This window comes from Hippopotamus amphibius, chromosome X (assembly GCF_030028045.1).
Source record: "Hippopotamus amphibius kiboko isolate mHipAmp2 chromosome X, mHipAmp2.hap2, whole genome shotgun sequence".
NCBI lineage: Eukaryota > Metazoa > Chordata > Mammalia > Artiodactyla > Hippopotamidae > Hippopotamus > Hippopotamus amphibius.
Window position 1 is genome coordinate 4551130 of NC_080203.1, and position 21422 is coordinate 4572551.

General features: G+C 38.7%; 1 protein-coding gene across 1 annotated transcript in view; it reads left to right on the plus strand.

The window, feature by feature from the left end:
• Positions 1-20994, plus strand: part of GABRA3 (gamma-aminobutyric acid type A receptor subunit alpha3) — a 254392-nt gene extending 233398 nt beyond the window's left edge. Inside the window, exons 9-10 of the mRNA XM_057718114.1 lie at positions 72-283; positions 20612-20994. Coding sequence (XP_057574097.1) covers positions 72-283; positions 20612-20947 — 548 coding nt within the window. The 3' untranslated portion in view covers positions 20948-20994. The remainder of the gene's footprint in view (positions 1-71; positions 284-20611) is intronic.
• The last annotated feature ends 428 nt before the right edge of the window (positions 20995-21422 follow it).

Consider the following 21422-nt stretch of genomic DNA (forward strand, 5'->3'; position numbering starts at 1 on the left):
AAGTTGGTGATATCATCAGATGTGCTCTAAATGTCTTCAGTGGCACTCGTTCTCATTTTCTGTCTCCCCAGGTGTCACCACTGTTCTCACCATGACCACCTTGAGTATCAGTGCCAGAAACTCCTTACCTAAAGTGGCATATGCGACGGCCATGGATTGGTTCATAGCCGTCTGTTATGCCTTTGTATTTTCTGCGCTGATTGAATTTGCCACTGTCAACTACTTCACAAAGCGGAGCTGGGCTTGGGAAGGCAAGAAGGTGCCAGAGGCCCTGGAGATGAAGGTAAGATACAGGAAGGGTGGGGGCTGGGAAGCACTCCCTGAGAGAACTGTATTGGAACCAGGAGTGGGCAGCCTGCAGCCTGTGGGAACTGGCCAGGGCTGTGTGCTATTCACTGGGGTCATCAATCCAGTTCTCAACTGGAGTGCTTCTTGGCAGTGTGGAGTGTTTGCTGGGGGCAAAGAAAAGAGCATAGGTATCATGGAGGACTGATGTCTTGTGGTGAGGGATCAAACCTAAGTGTGATACTGCTGAACCCAGGGGGAACCTGTTGTACTTACAAAGTCACCCAGAAGAGTGGACTTTACCTTAAACCCAGACAATAGTCTCTAGGGCCACTTCTACCCCCCACTTTTCCAGTATGTTCCCATTACCGTCAAACAAAAGTGATCATCATTTCTTCTATGTCTTTGCTTATTTTTTACTCTCTACCTGGAATGTTCTTTTCTTATTTTCCTGCCTGATAAAGACCTACTCAGTCTTTAAGACCCAGATGAAATGCTGTTTTCTCCATAGAAGCCTTCCTGAATCATGCAGATAACTTTAGCTTTTCTTGGAGGAGGGGGAGGGTGCTCGTGATATTAAAAGCATTTATTTGTATTAGAGTTATTTGTCCGCTTCCTCATTAGACTGAACTTCTTGAGGGCAGGGGCTTGTCTGCATTCTTTCTAACTAGCTAGCATCCCTGCACAGTATCTGACTCATAGTAAAAGCTGAAGAAATATTAAATGCATTAGTGGATGGGAAGAAGAAAAAAGAGAGAAAGAAATTCCAATCAACCACCTGAAATTAGTATAAATAAAAACATGAATACAGTGAAATCAAGATTATTGTCCTTGGCTACTTTAAAAGAGTTCAGATCTCTAGCTCTAGATGAAGACTAACCCAAGATGCTAAAAAGAACGGGCAGATGTGGTCCCAGAACCATTCTAGTACTCTTTGAAGAATCATGGAGAAGAGAAAACATAATGAAGATTTTTCAAACTGGAGGAATAGATTCCATAGAATATATACTGGTGGGTTGGAAAAATTTTAGAATAGATTTTAACTATTTATTTAGATAGAATTACTAACTCCTTGCTATAAATTATGAAGAAATAAGTGTTTTTCTACCTCCTCCATCTACTCTACCATAGGAATTTATTGTTTGGTTTTATTATTACACTTAGTCTAGTTGTTACCTTTGTATCCTTAAAATATATTTACCCATCTAATACTTGATTTATCAGTTATAAACAGGATCTGTTGATCCCTCACCCACTACAAGATATAAGGAAATTATTATACTTATCCTACCTCTCACTTTCTCTACCAGCCCCTGTCATCTCCCAAATTTTATGTTATACTACTTTTTCTGCATTGTCAAGTTTTATATCATTTACTTGCTTTTATGCAGCCACATTTTCTATAGTTGATTAGTCATAGTTCTATATTTACATAGGCTCTCTTCTTAAAATTGTCCTTTTATCCATTTTTCTGTTCATTGCTTAGTTACCTCAAGGTAACTTAGTTACCCTTAAGAAGGGCTCATGGGAACCATATTTCCTACTACCTTACATGTGTAAAATTACCTTTCAATTGTGTTTATACTTGAATTATATTTGGGCTATTATACAGTTTGTTGGTCACATTCTCTTTCTCTGATGTCCACATAGACATTGGTTACTATATTCAGTTCTAGCACTGAATGTTGTTATGAGGAAATTTAACACCAGCCTGAGAATCTCTCACATAATTGGGGGGGGCGGATTTTATGGCCTAGAAACCCATATGAATGTGTCTTTTATTTACAAATACCAGTTACTTAAGAAGGATATATCTTGATCTATCTGTATCAATTTTTCCTAAGACAGCATGTTACCCTTTAAGCCTCTGGATTCACAATTGTCTTTTTTCAGGGAAGCTTTCCTGAAACATATCTTTGTTCTGTTATCTTCCTAGAAGCACAGATTATACATATAATAGAACTTTGTCCTCCATAGCTACCATTTTTCTCTAATAATTTCTGTTATTTTCCATTTCAGTTTTCTCATTTTTCTCAAGCCTGTCTTCCATGTCTCTGAACATTTTCATCCATGTCTATTTTCCTTCATTTCTATAGTAGTATTATTTTCCTTATATTAATTTTATGATTTCTGCTGACAGCTTTTCATGTATTCTATGTTTGTTTTGTGTGTTTTTACACAATTCTCTATTGGTTATTTCTCCTCTTTGTAACATATTTTGCATCAGTACCATATTTTTTTTTCAATTGTTACTTGAAGTTGTATTAGAGGAGTTCTTTGCTAGCACTGTTATATGTGAAAGTATCATTTTGGAGAGGCACTGAGAGAATGAGTAGGATAGCAGTTAGTAGTTGAGAGTAAGTAGTTGAAAGTGAGTAGTTTGACCATCATCTGGTCACAAGATAAATAACTCACAAGAAAGACCTCTATGTATGCTGTAGTGTGTGTGTGTGTGTGTGTGTGCGCACACATGTGTGTGCATGCATGTGTGTGTATGCGTAGTATCATAACCTTTAATTTTTCCAGTCTCTATTTCCTCACTACTATGTGGTAGTCAAACAGTATTCCAGGATGTTCTCACTACCAGCATGAAACCATTTTGTTTCAAAACAGGGGTCATGTGTTTCTCAGTCAGGTCCTGCCACCCACCTTTTAGGACTCTATTCTTGGCCTGAAATCCAGAACAGTAGGCATCCTCAGTGTCTTCTTCACCCTGATGCAATTTTTACTGCATTTGGGAGCCCTTACTTTTTGGGATGAGGTTTAAAAATGCTTTTGGTTTTCATTGAAGATGGAGTTTTGGTTTTTATATCTCATTTTCCTTATAGTTTTGGTTGGTTCCAGAGAAGAAAAGGGAGCAAAGGTGTCCTTACTGTGACATATTAAAATGAAAATTCCCTAGAATATATTATTAAACAGATGTTTTAAGAGCAGTTAGCACTAACTACTGATAGCCAGCCTGAGTTCATTAAGAAGAAATTATGCCAAACTAACCTTTAAAAAAATTCATGAAAAGTTTACTAGACTGCCCACCGCTCACCACAACTAGAGAGACCCCATGCACAGCAATGAAGACCCAACACAGCCAATAAATAAATTAATTAATTAAAAAAAGTTTACTAGACTGGTGGAACAGGAAATATATAGACTTTATCAAGACATCTGACTAACTTTTTAAAATTATGTCTTCATGAAGAAGAAACAGCAGTTGAAAAAATAGTACAATTATGCTGATGTAGTTGGTTGACCAACGGAAGTCAGATATAATTGACTGATGGAGGGACATCAACCTGAATGGACGTTCCTGTGATAAGCCACAGGGCTTTGTCTTTGACCCTTTCTTCTTAAATGCTGTCATCTGTGGCTTAAATGAAGATATATAATGTAGAACATTCAAATTTGTAAGCTGGCATTAATGAAGAGGAGTATCTTCTGAATTAGACTCAAAGAGAATTTCTGAAGTTTGAAAGAACAGGCTGAAATCAAAAGATTAACATTTTCTTTTTTCATTTTATTTTAAAATTAATTTTTCTTGGAGTATGGTTGCTTTACAATGTTGTGTTAGTTTCTGCTGTACAATGAAGTGAATCCGCTATATGTATACATATATCCCCTTCCTTTTGGACCTCCCTCCCATCCCAGCTGCCATCCCATGCATCTAGGTCATCACAGAGCATGGAGCTGAGCTTCCTGTGCTATACAGCAGGTTTCCACTAGCTATCTGTTTTACACATGGTAGTATGTATATATTCTTACACATAGATTCTCAAAAAGTTCTGGGATAAAAAAGCTTAAGAAAAATTACATGTTATAAATAAGATGCCAGGATATAGGGAAAGGGCAAATGTAATATAAGCCGCCCATGTGGCGTAACTCTTGAAAAGCCAAATTTGATTTGAGTCTGACTTAGGAGTTACCTAGAACAAATAAGATGATAAGTCCCTTTTATCCTGCACAGGTTGGGCCATGTTTAAAATACGCTGTTCCAGTTTGGTTACTACAATAGAGAAGTGACAAATGCATTAAGGGGATGATGATTGCTAATTTCAGATATCTGAAACACAGTCATGGATACCTTGTGAAAAATGTGGTAGACTTGTTTTTTGTGACTGGGAAGAGGTGCAGTGGAGGTTTGAAGGTAGAGAGAGTACTAGAATAGATTAAGAAACTGTAGATGTAGATGTCAAAAAATGATAACCATTCCTCTAATTCCAAGGAGTGGTGGAAATAAAAGAGAACAAAAAAGAATCATTTAAAAGTCTTCTGCAAAGATGGTGATCTCAGTCTTCCTCCTTAGTTCCTCTCCATGGTCAATCTATTTGTTATTGAAAGGATGTTGATTATGAGATTTGAAAAAAAATATGGAATGTATAAAAACAGATCTCTAATGTGAGTGTGCTATGCTTTCTCTACATTGCTACAATATGAAGGAACTAACAGTGGGTGGGAACCACTGACTCACAGAAAAGAAATGAAGTGCATTAAAAGTAAAAATAGTGAAATTTAATCATAACTTCTTTTGCTTCATTTTTCCTCCTTTAGAGAGACATATCAAACCTTACTTGCCTCATAAAGCTAAACGGGTGAGCACAAAACTGTTTAAAACTGATATAAATGATTCAAAACTCTATTTCTGATCTGTACTATGATCAAGGATTAAATAAAATGTGAGGTGAAAGAAAAAGGAAAGGAAAAGAAGGTATAGGTAGGAACAAAGACTCATTTTCAAATGAAGACAAATGACTACCTTATAGCAACACTCTGCAAAATAGATGAACTGTGGATTTCTGAGGAGCAACTACATGTTTTATCACTGCTTTCTTTAAAAATCCCATTAAAATGAGGGTAAAGAAATAAAATAGGTTTAAACCCACAAGTACCAGGAGAACTAGAGAAAGGATTTCAGTCAGACAAAAGATTGTAATGCATTTTTTAAGAAAAATGAATGTGGAAAGAGAACATAAGAAGTGATTATCAAGCTGGAGTGAGATAGAACCCTGGAGAAACTCAATATTCAAGGTGCTTGGTACAGCAGACAATAAATCATGGGGGTACTGGAAGAAACCTAAATGTCCATCAACAGATGAATGGATAAAGAAGATGTGGTATATATATACAATGGAATATTACTCAGCCATAAAAAGGAATGAAATTGGGTCATTTGTAGAGATGTGGATGGACCTAGAGCATGTCATACAGAGTGAAGTAAGTCAGAAAGAGAAAAGCAAATACTGTATAATAATGCATATATGTGGGATCTAGAGAAATGGTATAGGTGATCTTATTTGCAAGGCAGAAATAGAGACACAGACGTAGAGAACAAATGTATGGGTACCAAGGGGGAAAGTGGTGGGGTGGGAGGAATTGGGAGACTGGGATTGACACATATACATTATTGATACTATGTATAAAATAGACAACTAATGGGAACATACTGTAAAGCACAGGGAACTCTACTTAATGCACTGTGGTAACCTAAATAGGAGGGAAGTCCAAAAGGGAGGGGATATCTGTATGTGTATGGCTGATTCATTGCATTGTACAGTGGAGGCTAACACAACATTGTAAAGCAACCATACTCCAAGAAAAATTAATTTAAAAAATCATGGGGGTACTATTAGGGGGATTGGCTAAAAGTCTGTGTACAGAGTAGTCATGACCCTGGAGCCTACCCAATACGTAAAAGTCTACAGCCAGATGTATATTTTCCTGAAGAACAGCAGAAACTTCTCTTCTAAAGAAGTTGAATGTCATTTTGGAGTACCCCATAAAATGACATCCTTCCAAATATTCTTCTTAAATAGTAGTTTACCAATCAATAAACGCAGCTCAGGTATACTGAGCATATGGACATCTTTTATGTTGCCAAATAACATTGGGATACCAAAGATTACCAAAGTGAAATTTGCAATGTAAAAGAGAAAAGTAAAGATTAAAAAGAAAGCCTAAAAGGGAAACCTCATCTTGGAAGGAACACTGATAATTTAGGGAATTAAAGAATTTAAGAAAAACAAAAGTAAATTTTATCTTATATATTTATAAATATATCATATACATAGAATAAGAATAGGATGCTAATATAAAGGGAAATCAGAGAATAAGGAAGAGCTTTTGAAATGAAAAATAACTTCCAAAATAAAAATTTCCATACAGAGGTGGGAAAATAAACTGAAGAAAATCTCCCTATGAGAAGGGTTAAAGAGGAAAAAAATGGAGAATGTAAAAGAAAAGGTTAAGGGACTTAGGGATGAACCCAGAAAATTCATCCAACTCAGAAGCTGCAGAATGAGTCAACAGAGAAATGGGAACAAAGGACATTAACAAATAACTAATACAAGATATCTTTACAAATGGAGTGTTCACATAAGCCAACATAAAGTCACATCATCTTGAAATTTTAGAAAACCAGGGATAAATGATAGTCTAAAGAGATTCTAGAAAGACAATAAATGTTATCTAAAAAGAAATGATTAGCAGTATGGCATCAGACTTCTCACCTACATTGGACTGTGGAAGACAATGGAGCTGTAAATCTCAAATCTGAAGGACAAATGATTTTCAACCTTGAATCCTATGCCTAGCCAAAGTATCAGTTCAGTGGAAAGATAAAGTAGTTATTTTCAGACCTGCAAGAACTCAGAAATGTCACTTCCCATAGATTCCACCTTAGGAAAATACTGGAGGATATGTTCTATTAAAACAAGAGAGTAGAACAAGAGAGACAAAGACACTGGATCCAGAGAAGAGGGTATCCTACAGAGGAGACAGATGAAGGGAATTCCTAAGATGAAAGCTACACAGCAAGCAGACCTGGAGAGGAACCAGTGCAGTTTGTAGCAAGAGGCTAGATGTATTTATCTAGTTATTTATAGTGATGTTACCACTGATTATTGATTGAACTAAAAAATATTGTTATAATTGTATTAGAAGATAGAGGAAAGGTTGCATAAATGAGGTAAATCATTATCATGAAAGGATGAATGGTTATGTGTAAAACTGATAGCAGTATAAGCATATTATTTAGAAATATATAAATAACTATTAGAAGTATCAGCTAAGAGAATTAAAAATAATTATGAATTGCTGGATAAGGTTGGGGTACATGGGGATATGAGTTTCCTGGTTTTCATTATGTCTTTATGTTAATTTTTTCTTAACTATATGCATTATTACCTTGATTACACTTTTTGAAAATTAAAAATAATAAAAGCAAGTGAAAAGGAAGAAATAAACCTCTACACTTAAAAAGAAGACAGTTATTATTCTTAGAACTACTTTTAAAGTATTCATAAATTCTTACCTAAATTTTGGAAACAGTAATTCTTATGTTCTTTTTCTTATTTTCAAGTTAGAATATTTGAATGCTCTAAAATAATATTTTATCTTATTTTACATTAAAGAAAATAGTCAATTTCCACCCATAGTTTAGAAAAGTTTAGTTTCTTATCCTTAACATCTTTTAAAATTTTGGGGAATTTCTTTAAAAATAGCCACAAATCAGGTCACCACTTGGTATTTTCTCTCTGGGGTGAATGATATTCATTGTGGGTTAACTTGTATTCATAAACTGGTGGCCTTCCCACCCTTTTCTACAGTAGGTATAAATGTCCTGACAACAATCATACTCTGTCACTGGTGAATTGATTGAAACAGAAACAAACAGGGGCATCAGCCAAGATGGCATAGTAGAAAGACCCTGAGCTCACCTCCTCTCATGGACACAGCAAAATCACAACTATTTGCAGAAAAAAACTTTGATGAAAAAGACTAAAATGTACCAGAAAAGATCTTCTACAACTAAATATTAAGAAGGAACCCCCTGAACCCACAGCTACCCCTGGTCATGGCCCTGCCCACCAGAGGGCACAGGATCTGCCCCACAAACCAGTGTGCAGGCACCAGACCCAGGACCCCTAAGGACCTCTAGCCAGAGATGCTGGGACCCAGCTCCACCCACCAGTGGGCAGGCACCAGCCCCAGAATCCCCTGGGCTCTGGCCCTATCCTCCAGTGAGCCTACTCTAGCCTTAGGACCAGCCTCAACCACCAGCAGACAAAAACAATTAACAAAATGCCAATAAGAACATACATATCAATAATTACTTTAAATGTAAATGGACTAAATGCTGCAATCAAAAGACATAGAGTAGCTGAATGGATTAAAAAAAAAAACAAGACCATATATGTGCTGCCTACAAGAGACACACTTTAGATCTAAAGACACATACAGACTGAGGGGATGGACAAAAGTATTCCATGGAAATGGAAATGAAAAGAAAACTAGGGTAGCAATACTTATATCAGACAAAATGGACTTCAATAAAGACTGATAGAAAACACAAGAAAATCATATTACATTATGATCCAGGGATCAATCCAAAAAGAAAATATAACAAGTGTAAATATATATATGTACCCAACATAGGAGCACCTAAATATATAAAGCAAATATTAACAGACATAAAGGGAGAAATTGAAAATAACCCAATAATAGTAGGGGACTTTAACATCCCACTTACAGCGACAGATCATTCAGGCAGAAAATTAATAGGGAAACACTGGCCTTAAATGACACATTAGAACAGATAGACAACTGATATTTATAGGACATTTCATCTGAAAGCAGCAGAATACAAATTCTTTTCAAGTGCACCTGGAACATTTTCCAGGAGAGATCACATGCTAGGGCACAAAGCAAGGCTCTGTAAGTTTAGAAAACTGAAATTCTATCAAGCATCTTTTCTGACCATAATGCCATGAGAGTAGGAATCAACAAAAAAACTGCAAAAAACCCACAAATATATGGAGGCTAAAAATATGCTCCTAAACAATCAATGAATCACTGAAGAAATCAAAGAAGAAATTAAAAAATACGTGGAGACAAGTGAAAATGAAAACACAGTGATCCAAAATCTTTGGGATATGGCAAAAGCAGTTCTAAGATGGATGTTTATCGCAATACACGGTTACCTCAGGAAACAAGAAAAATCTCAAATAAACAACCTAACCATACACATTAAGGAGCTAGGAAAAGAATAAACAAAACCCTAAGTTAGTAGAAGGAAGGAAATCATAAAGATCAGAGCAAAAATAAATGAAACAGAGACTAAAAAACAATACAAAAGATCAATGAAACTAAAATTGGTTCTTTGAAAAGATAAACAAAATTGATAAACCATAGATAGTATTTGAGTCTCATCCACTCTTTCCTTTGCTGTGATGTGGTGCCAGGTACCTCCGCACATATGCTCTGGATATCTCAACACTCTCAGTAAACTGGTGCAAGTGATTACTTCTCTTCCACCTGCATTTTCTCCCCTTTCTGTTGGTTTACTGACCTCTTCCTAATCCAGCATGCTCCCTTCCTCTTTTGAATTCTCTTGACTTAGCATTTGTGCCTTTCTGTGTACTTTTTGTGTTCTCCCTTATATTTTAGTTCTCTCTTATTTTAATTAGCCTTCCTCATTAGACAGCCTAAAATTTACCATCTTAACCACTTTTAATTTGTTCACAATGGTGTACAACCAACTTCTAGAACTTTTCCATCTTGCAAAACTGAAACTCTGTCCCCATGAAACCAGAAATGCTATTCTCCCCTCCACCATCCCCCTGGCAACCACCATTCTACTTTCTGTCTCTATGAATCTGACTTCTCTAAGTACCTCACATAAGTGGAATCATACAGTATTTGTCTTTTTGTGACTGGCTTATTTCACTTAGCATAACCTCCTCAAGGTTCATTCATGTTGTAGCATGTGTCACAATTTCCTTCCTTTTTAAGGGTGAATAATATACCATTGTATGGATGGACCACATTTTGTTCATGCATTCTTCTCTCTATGAATACTTTGGTTGCATTCATCTTTTGGTTGTTGAGAATTATGCTGCTATGAACATGGGTGTACAAGTATCTCTTTAAGACCTTGTTTTCAATTTTGGGGGTATATACCCTGAAGTGGAATTGCTGGGTCATATTTTAATTCTATTTTTAATTTTTTGAGGATCTAACATACCATTTTTCATACTGGCTACACCATTTTATATTCCCAACAGTACACCAAAGTTCAAATTTTTCCATATCCGTGTCTATACTTTTTTTTTAATTTTATTGTTCTTACTGTTGATAGAAGGCACACTAATGAGTGTAAGGTGGTATCTCATTGTGGTTTTCATTTGCATTTCCCTTATGACCAGTGATATTAAGCATCTTTTCACATGCTTATTAGCCATTTCTATATCTTCTTTGGAGAAGAAGATATTCCAAGTCTATTCAAGTCCTTTGCAATTTTAAAAACTGGGTCATTTGGGTTTAGAAATTGGGTCTTTGTCTGATTTGTCGTTGAATCCAATAAAGTATATACTCCATTACTTTGCCCCACTTCTGAAAACTGGGGTTTGGGAAAGTTGGATGGATGCTTGGGGGTTAACACAGAGTCATGGGGCCATATCTGAATATACTCTGAGGTCCTGGTGGTCTCAAGTACATCCAGGGCTTCAACTAACTCTCTAATTAGCATTTCTGGAAACAATCAACATGAGTGCTATCCGAGAAACACTCTTGAGTTGGTCATGCACTGATACATAAAGGTTTTCATTACCTCATTCCAAAATCCACATGAGGTGTCTTTCTAGAAGGAGAAGTGTCCTTATTCTCAGATCAAAATGCTTGAAGGAATTTGGAAGAGTCAATTTCAGTTTGGTGAGTATGGGAATTACTCTAGGATGAACTATAGAGATATGCTGTCTGTATAGGAGAGGTCAAGACTCAGGAGGGACAAACTAGAAATCACATCAAGAATCTTCATTTGGGGGGACAGTTTTCATTCTGTAAACATCTATCATGTAGCTAAGAGCCTGGCATTGGCTAAGAAGGTAGGAACAGAATTGCAACTTGGTCAAAGTTGTCACTCTAGTTTGTATTTATCAAGTTCCAGGGCATAGAGAATTATCAGAAAACTAGATGCATGAATGGGAATTATTAACCATTAATCTCTGCCTCCTGCTTCTGTCTTCTCAGTACTACAACTTTGGCTTTGATTTCCCTTCTTTGACAATTTAGGTAAAAATTATAGCAAATGATTGAAATGTGCCATGATAGATAGGGCAAGGGAAATTAAAAGGTAATTTTCTTCTATTACTTAAAAAAATTGCGATTAAATCAACTGTTCCTTCTCCACCTATAGAACACAAAGTGACTACAGAGCTAAATAAAGTGCTGTTCAGAATTATTATTTCAGAGACTTGGTCATAACCAGCTTATAGGATGACTAAATGAAATAATATATGTGAGTGTGAAAGCTTCTTAGCAAAGCCAGAGTAGTGAGTTTTTTTCTTTCCTTTTTGTTTACCCATGAAAAAAAGAGATTACTAAGCAAATTAATAAGTAAGCAGGCCAACAAGTGAAGTGCTCCTTTATTTAATAGCAAGGGCATTTAGCAGCAGGCCTCTATTCACAATGAATTTGCTAATTATAAATGAGTCCCATGTAGTATTTAGAGCATTTACAACATTCTTAGAAGCCTGAGAGTTCTGTCCCCCTCCACTTATAGCAATGTGACAACAATACTCATAAAGAACAGCACTGCTTTTTTTTTTTAAAGCTCTTTATTGGAATATAATTGCTTTACACTGTTGTGCCAGTTTTTGTGGTACACCAAAGTGACTCAGCTGTATTTCTACATATACCCCCATATCCCCTCCCTCCCACGACTCCATCCCACCCTCCCTATCCTGGCCCTCTAAGTCATCACCCATCATCGAGTTGATCTCCCTGTGTTATGCAGCAGCTTCCCACTAGATATCTATTTTACATTTGGTAGTGTATATATGTCAATGACACTCTTTCACTTCATCCCAACTTCCCGTTTGCCCTCCCCCCACCCCCACCCCCCACAGTGTCCTCAGCTCCCTTCTCTATATCCATGTCTTTATTCTTGCCCTCTCATTGGGTTCATCAGTACCATTTTTTAAGATTCCACATATATGAGTTAGCATACGGTATCTGTTTTTCTCTTTTGGGCTTACTTTGCTATGTATGACAGACTCTAGGTCCATCCACCTCACTACAAATAACTCAATTTCATTCCTTTTTATGGCTGAGTAATATTCCATTGTATATATGTGCCACATTGTCTTTATCCATTCATCTGTTGATGGGCATTTAGGTGGCTTCCACGTCCTGGCTGTTGTAAATAGTGTTGCAATGAACATTGTGGTACATGTTTCTTTTTGGATTATGGTTTTCTCTGGGTATATGCCCAGGAGTGGGATTACTGGGTCATATGGTAGTTCTATTTTTAGTTTTCTAAAGAACCTCCATACTGTTTTCCATAGTGGCTGTACCAACTTACATTCCCACCAACAGTGCAGGAGGGTTCCCTCTTCTCTGCACCCTCTCCAGCATTTATTGTTTCTAGATATTTTGATGATGGCCATTCTGACCGGTGTGAGGTGATCCCTCATTGTGGCTTTGACTTGCATTTCTCTAATGACTAGTGATATTGAGCATCTTTTCATGTGTTTGTTAGCCATCTGCATGTCTTCTTTGGAGAAATGCCTATTTAGGTCTTCTGTCCATTTTTGGATTGGGTTATTTGCTTTTTTGGTATTAAGCTGCATGAGCTGCTTGTATATTTTGGAGGTTAATCCTTTGTCAGTTGCTTTGTTGGCAAATATTTTCTTCCATTCTGAGGGCTGTCTTCTTGTCTTCTTTATGGTTTCCTTTTCTGTGCAAAAGATTTTAAGTTTCATTAGGTCCCATTTGTTTATTCTTGATTTTATTTCCATTATTCTAGGAGGAGGGTCAAAAAGGATCTTGCTTTGGTTTATGTCATAGAGTGTTCTGCCTATGTATTCCTCTAAGAGTTTTATAGTGTCTGGCCTTAGATTTAGGTCCTTAATCCATTTTGAGTTTATTATTGTCTATGGTGTTAGGAATTGTTCTAATTTCATTCTTTTACATGTAGCTGTCCAATTATCCCAGCACCACTTATTAAAGAGGCTGTCTTTTTTCCACTATATATTCTTGCCTTCTTTATCAAAGATAAGGTGCTCATATGTGCATGGGTTTATCTCTGGTTTTCTATTGTGTTCCATTGATCTTCCTGTCTGTTTTTGTGCCAAAACCATACTGTCTTGATAACTGTAGCCTTGTACTATAGTTTGAAGTCAGGAAGCCTGATTCCACCAACTCCGTCTTTCCTTCTCAAGATTGCTTTGGCTATTCAGGGTCTTTTGCATTTCCATGCAAATCGTAAATGTTCTCATTCTAGTTCTGTGAAAAATGTCATTGGTAATTTGATAGGGATTGTGTTGAATCTGTAAATTGCTTTCGGTAGGATAGTCATTTTCACAATGTTGATCTTCTAATCCAGGAACATGGTATGTCCCTCCATCTGTTTGTATCGTCTTTGATTTCTTTCATCAGTGTCTTATACTTTTCTGCATACAGGTCTTTTGCTCCTTAGGCAGGTTTATTCCTAGGTATTTTATTCTTTTCATTGCAATGGTAAATGGGATTGTTTCCTTAATTTCTCTTTCTGCTCTTTCATTGTTAGTGTATAGGTATATAAGGGATTTCTGTGCATTAATATTCTATCCTGCTATTGTACTAAATTCATCAATTAGTGCTAGCTGTTTCTGCATCTATTGAAATGATCATATATTGTTTTTATCCTTCAATTTGTTAATACAATGTATCACATTGATTGATTTGCATATATTGAAGAATCCTTGCATTCCAGGGATAAACTCCACTTGATCATGGTGTATGATCCTTTTAATGTGCTATTGGATTCTGTTACCTAGTATTTTGTTGAGGATTTTTGCATCTATATTCATCAGTGATGGTGGCCTGTAATGTTCTTTTTTGCGGCATCTTTGTCTGGTTTTGGTATCAGGGTGATGATGGCCTTGTAGAATGAGTTTGGGAGTATTCTTCCTTCTGCTCTATTTTGGAAGAGTTTGAGAAGGATAGGTGTTAGCTCTTCTCTAAATGTTGGATAGAATTCGCCTGTGAAGCCATCCAGCCCTGGGCTTTTATTTGTTGGGAGGTTTTTAATCACAGTCTCAATTTCAGTGCTTGTGATTGGTCTGTTCATATTTTCTGTTTCTTCCTGATTCAGCCTTGGAAGACTGTACTTTTCTAAGAATTTATCCATTTCTTCCAGGTTATCCAATTTATTGGCATATAGATGCTTGTAGTAGTCTCTCATGATCTTTTGTATTTCTGAGGTGTCAGTTGTCACTTCTCCTTTTTCATGCCTAATTCTGTTGATTTGCGTCTTCTCCCTTTTTTTTTCCTGATGAGTCTGGCTATTGGTTTATCAATTTTATTTATCTTCTCAAAGAACCAGCTTTTAGTTTTATTGATCTTTGCTATTGTTTCCTTCATTTCTTTTTTGTTTATTTCTGATCTGATCTTTATGATTTCTTTCCTTCTGCTCACTTTGGGGTTTTTTTGTTCTTCTTTCTCTAATTGTTTTAGGTGTAAGGTTAGGTTGTTTATTCGAAATTTTTCTTATTTCTTGAGGTAGGATTGTATTACTATAAACTTCCCTCTTAGAACTGCTTTTGCTGCTTCCCATAGGTTTTGGGACATCGTGTTTTCATTGTAATTTGTTTCTAGGTTTTTTTTTATTCCTCTTTGATTTCTGCAGTGACTTCTTGGTTGTTTAATAGCATATTGTTTAGGCTCCATGTGTTTGTATTTTTTACAGTTTTTTTCCTGTAATTGATATCTAGTCTCATGGCATTGTGGTCAGAGATATGATTTCAATTTTCTTGAATTTACTGAGGCTTGATTTGTGCCACAAGATGTGATCTATCCTGGAGAATGTTCCATGTGCACTTGAGAAGAAAGTGTATTCTGTAGTTTTTGGATAGAATGTCCGATAAATATCAATGAAGACAAGATGGTCTAATGTCTCATTTAAGGCTTGTGTTTCCTTATTTATTTTCTGTTTGGATGATCGGTCTATTGGTGAAAGTGGGCTTGTCACATCTCCTACTATTATTGTGTTACTGTCGATGTCCCCTTTTATGTCTGTTAGCATTTGCCTTATGTCTTCAGGTGCTCCTATGTTGCGTGCATAGATATTTACAATTGTTATATCTTCTTCTTGGGTTGATCCCTTGATCATTATGGAATGTCCTTCCTTGTCTCTTGTAATAGTCTTTATTTTAAGGTCTTATTTGTCTGATATGAGTATTCTACTCCAGCTTTCTTTTGACTTCCATTTGCATGGAAATCTTTTTCCATCCCCTTTCTTTCAGTCTGTGTGTCCCTAGGTCTGAAGTGGGTTTCTTGTAGACAGCATATATAAGGGTCTTGTTTTTGTATCCATTCAGCCAGTCTGTGTCTTTTGATTGGAGCATTTAATCTATTTACATTTACGGTAATTATTGACATGTATGTTCCTATTCCCATTTTCTTCATTGTTTTGGCTTTTTTTGGGGGGGGGGGGTCTTTTCCTTCTCTTGTGTTTACTGCCTAGAGGAATTCCTTTAGCAGTTGTTGTAAGTCTGCTTTGGTGGTGCTGAATTATCTTTAACTTTTGCTTGTTTGTAAAGCTTTTGATTTCTTCATCAAATCTGAATGAGATTCTTGCTGGGTAGAGTATTCTTGGCTGTAGGTTTTTCTCTTTCAAGAATTTAAGTATCTCCTGCCACTCCCTTCTGGCTTGCAGAGTTTCTGCAGAGTGATCAGCTGCTATCCTTATGGGTTTTCCCTTATATGTTATTTGTTGCTTTTCTCTTGCTGCTTTTAATATTTTTTCTTTGTGTTTAATTTTCATTAGTTTGATTAATATGTGCCTCGGTGTGTTTCTCCTTTGGTTTATTCTGTATGGGACTCTCTGAACTTCTTGGACTTGGTTTACTATTTCCTTTCCCATGTTGGGGAAGTTTTCCACCATTATATCCTCAGATATTTTCTCAGACCCTTTCTTTTTTTCCTCTTCTTCTGGGACACCTATGATTAGAATGTTGGCATGCTTAATGTTATCCCTGAGGTCTCTGAGACTGTCTTCCATTCTTTTTATTCTTTTTTTTTATTTTTCCTGCTCTGTGGCAGTTATTTCCCCCATTTTATGTTCCAACTCATTTACTCATTCTTCTGCCTCGGTTATTCTGCTGTTTACACCATCTAGAGTATTTTTAATTTCATTTATTGTGTTGTTCATTACTGTTCATTTGCTCTTTAGTTCTCCTAGGTCCTTATTAAATGTTTGTTTTATTTTCTGTATTTTGTTTTTGAGATTTTGGATCATCTTTACTATCATTACTCTGAATTCTTTTTGAGGCAATTTTCCAATTTCTCCTTCATTTATTTGGTGATGTGGGTTTTTATCTTGCTCCTTTGCCTACAAGGTGCTTCTTTGTTTTCTCATTTTGTCTAAATTATAGTATTTGCTGTCTCCTTTCCCTACACTGCCTAGTAGTAATTCTTCTTATCTCTGTTCTATTTGGCTTGAGGTGTCAAGCATTGGAGCTTCCTGGCCTTTGTTTGGAATTGGAGCTTGGTGTTAAGAATGAGAACTCTAGGGGAGCACTTGCTGATTAATATTCCATGGGGTCAGGAGTTCTCTGGTGGTCCAATATCCTTGACTCCACTCTGCTGTCTCAGAGGCCCAGGTTTGACCCCCGGCCGGGGTACCAAGACCCTGAAAGCTTTCAGCACAGCATGGAAAAAAAGGAGGTAGAGGAGAGCAAAGAAAAAAGGAAGAAAAAAGGGAAGAACGGGAAAGGAAAGACAGATCTACAAGACTGGTGGTAAAAGCGACTCTAATCAGTCAAAATCACACAGGGAGATGTGCACACTTGCACTTGCAAAAAGAGAAGTGGAAAAGAAACCAAAGAGAAGAGAAAAAGAAGGAGCAAGAAAAGAAAGAAGAGAGTACTCATAACAATTACAAGCAAATCCACATATAAATATATATAGTAAAAATTTAACTAACAAGTACCTAAGAGCAGAAACAAGACAAACATACCAAGAAGTCCTCCAATACTTCTAGGTAGGGCTCTGCACCTGCTGAGTAGAGGACTATGGAGAGCTCAGACTGTGATCTGGTGTTAGTCCTGTGTGTATTTGTCCCCACAGTCCCCAGTTGTCCCCTATGTCTACAGTCTCTATTGTAGAAACACTCGTCTATTCAGGTTATCCACAGATGCAGGGTCTATCAAGCCTATTATGGGCATTAAATCTGCTCCTCCTGCAGCACTTTCTCTTTCTCTTCTTTGGTCCTGCAGTCCTCGGGAATCAGTTTTGGGTTTTGTCTCTACTTTGCGTGTGGGTTGCTCTCAGGAGTCGGTTCCGCACCCAGGCAAGAGGGGGCAAAAGAGGGTGATTGGGGCTCACTTGCAACTTCAGGTTGGGGGAAGGGAAGGATATGGCAGTCTAACTGAAATCTGAGGGAGTGCTTATAGCAGCAGAGGTCAGCGTGAGCCTGAGGTGTGCTGTGCATTCTCCCAGGGAAGTTGGTCCTGATCGCGGGACCCTTGGTTTTGGTGGGCTTCACCTGCTGCCGGGAGGGTATGGCCAATGACTTGCCTTACACAGAGAACCCTTGGCGGCAGCAGGTGGGCAGGCAGCAGTGTGTGCAGCACGTGGCAGGTGAGGGGAGCGGAGAAGCAGGCAGGCAGTAGGCAGGGCCAGGTGGTGCGCAGCAGGGCAGGGGCATGGGGCCCTGCAGGCGGGCTTTTTGATCCAGCAGCCACGGGTCGGTGGTGCGGGGCATGGCCAGCAGGCGCTTCAAGCCAGCAGCTGCAGGTTGCATAGCTTCGCAGCCTGTGAGTTTCCTGAGAGGAAGTTCCTCCCAAGCACTCTGAAACAAAAGTCCCCTGCCTCTCCGTCTGGCCCAGGATTTTCCCCAAACTCCCTCCTAGCTTGCTGGCACACCTGCCTCCCAGGCTGTTCTCACGCAGCCAGCCCCAGCTCTCTCCCTGGTGTCTGTTCTCTGAAGCCCAAGCCTCGGTGCCTGGCCGCCAGGACTGCCTAGGGTGAGCAGATTAGCTTCTCTGGCTGGGGAGTGCTGCCTGACTCCTCCGTGCAGGGATCTCTCTGCTCTGCCCTAGGCACACCTTCCATTGCTCTCTCTTCTGGGGGCTCCGAGGCTCCCCCGTCCTTCCCCGCCAGTGAGGGGGCTCCCAGTGTGTGGGAGCCTTCCCCCCTTACAGCTCCCTCTCAGAGGGGCTGGTCTCCTCAGGATTCTTTGTCTCTCTTTTTCCCTTCTTTCCTTTGCGCTTCCCAATTACGTGAAAATTCTCTTGCCTTTTTGCCAGTCTGAAGTCTCCTGCCAGCATTCGGAAGGTGTTCTCCAGGAGCCACTCCCCAAGTTGATGTATTTTTGATGTATTTGTGGGGAGGAAGGTGATCTCCATGTCCTACTCCTCCACCATCTTTTTTGAGGTCTGCACTTCTTTTTAAATGTCTTATTAGTCAGACTGTTCATTTACTTAAACCAGCACCCTCTTCTTTGTCCCCCTTCACCTCACTGATGAAAACCCTGAAGCCAGCACAGGTAGGCCTTTATCATGCACACTGTCATCTAACTACAGCAAACTCCTTGTCATCCCTCAAATAAGCAGTGCCCTTTTCCTGTGCACTGGCCTTTGCTGCATCTTCATCAACTGAGCACCTGCTCATCTTTTGCAACCCAGCTCACCATCCTAATTGCCTTCTCTGAGCCACATTTTCCAGCACCTGTAGGTACTTTGCCCCTCCCTCTACTGAATTCCCATCACAGTTTGTTCATATCTGTTAGAACTCTGATCACATTATATGGCTATGATGTGTTCACAAGGCTCCTTGCTGGACTGCAAACTCCTAGAAAACAGGGACTGAAACTGACTGAACTTTTAATCTTCCTACCTATCCCTAAACACATAGCATAGTTCTTGGCCCAGTAAATATTCAGTAAATATTGGGCAAAAGTTATTATTAGGATCAGGAAGATAAATAGCAGTGTGGTCTAAAACAAAAAGAGATCAGAAGAAAAGAAATAGAAATAGATTAGGAGAAAGGGAGTCAGTAAGAGAGGGTGGGAGTAGAGAAATCTAGGAAGGAAATAAGTACAAAGTAAAGAAGTAAAACAGAATGTGGGAAGCGAAGTAACATTGAGAAAGGGAACAATGTGAGGTATATGAAATTAGGGCAACACAATTAGTTGTCACTTTTCGTCAAATACTCTTGGGCATTTTTGAAGCTCACTTTTCCCTAGAAACAAAGAAGGATGGAAGGAAGAAAAGGCCAGAGTGGGAAGTGAGGCAACAAACACTATGAGCTCAGCACTCAGACTATGACCTCAGCCACTGTCTTTGGCTTTCCCTGTTCCTCAGCCTCTCTCTTCTGATTCAGGCCTGAGCTTTGTCTCCTTTTCTGTTTTCTACATGGAAGGTCCATGTATACACAAGTTATATATATGAGAACAAATGGGAACATGTGTCTATGCTTGTTTACCAATGAGTTTTTTATAATCTGAAAAACAAAACAAAAAGCAGTCTCATAGCAAGCCCCCAGCATTCCTGCTTTTGCTGTGTCAGAGGGAAGCATTTTACATAGCTCCCTGGGGAGGCTGTGGCTCCTGCCTGCAGCTAAGAGTGGACATTTACAGTGCATGAAGGGTGAGATACTGTTATAATGATGCATGTAAACATGCCGTAGTATTTATGTGTCTTTAAGACGAAATGACTTTCAGACTCACCAAGCTCTCTTCCTCACAGGAGATGTGCCACTTGATGGTTGAAGCCTTTTGGAGTTATGTCTCGGGTAACCAAAAAGTGTCTTATACCTATAGAAAGCAGTACAGTGCAGCCCTAGATAAAAGTCGGGAGCCCAGGTGGCTAGTGTGGGCTCTGCCACTCAGTCTGAGGCTGTTTTCTGATCTGTAAAATGGGAGTAATCTCACTTACCTCATACGGTTACTGTGAGGATCAAATCACATGATTATATAGGACCCTATATGTGACCAAGATTTCGCAGTTTTCCAGTTATTTCTACCATCATTCTTTCATCTGATCCTCTCAACAACTCTGCCAAATATTTTGATCCTCGTTTTACAGATGAAGAAACTAAAGCTCTAAGAGGAGAATTGACTTGGCCAAAGCCATATAGCTAGTAAACCAGGATGTTGCAAGTTTTCTGTTTTCAAACTCATGTTCAATTATCCCTAGACACAAACCTGGCTACTCAGTGCTATTGGCTTCATGGCCTCTCTTTCCTAATGTCCCCAATGGCTACTCCTCCACACAGCCTCTGAAGGTGTTCTGTATAATGAATTAATTAGCTTTTGTTTTGTTCCCCCATCTCCCCTACTTTTTCTGGCCCCTAGAAGAAAACACCAGCAGTCCCGACAAAGAAAACCAGCACCACCTTCAACATCGTGGGGACCACCTATCCCATCAACCTGGCCAAGGACACTGAGTTCTCCACCATCTCCAAGGGCGCTGCTCCTAGTGCGTCCTCAACCCCGACAATCATTGCTTCGCCCAAGACCACCTACGTGCAGGATATCCCAACTGAGACCAAGACCTACAACAGTGTCAGCAAGGTTGACAAAATTTCCCGCATCGTCTTTCCTGTGCTCTTTGCCATTTTCAATCTGGTCTATTGGGCCACATATGTCAACCGGGAGTCAGCTATCAAGGGCATGATCCGCAAACAGTAGATAGTGATGGCGCCACAACCAGAGCACTGCACACCCTAGGAAGCATTCAGGCACCCAAATCCCAGAGCTCCCCTTCATGCATTTCAGGATTCTTCTTTTTTAACCCTCTTACCAAGCCATGACTCTCAATTAATATTTATGAATCTCAATGAAGAAACAATAACAACAGAAATAATTACTTGTCCCTCTAACATTGCTGAGTATATCCTCATTGGAGCCAAACACTGCCATTTGTCCAGCTGCTCATCTTAATCTGCCAGTCTCCCTCAGCTGAGGGCACGGCATGTATTTTATTGTACTCTGTCCACTAACGAAAGGAGACTCTATGGCCTGTAGTGAAAGCCTTGGTTATTTGAAAGGTCTAGACTAAGGAGGATTGTTGACTGGTCCAGATAAGATGATTCTGACACACTAGGGAGCCAGGTTGGGTCCCATGTGGTCCTGCCTGTCACCTCTCCTGCCCACAGCAGGGCTC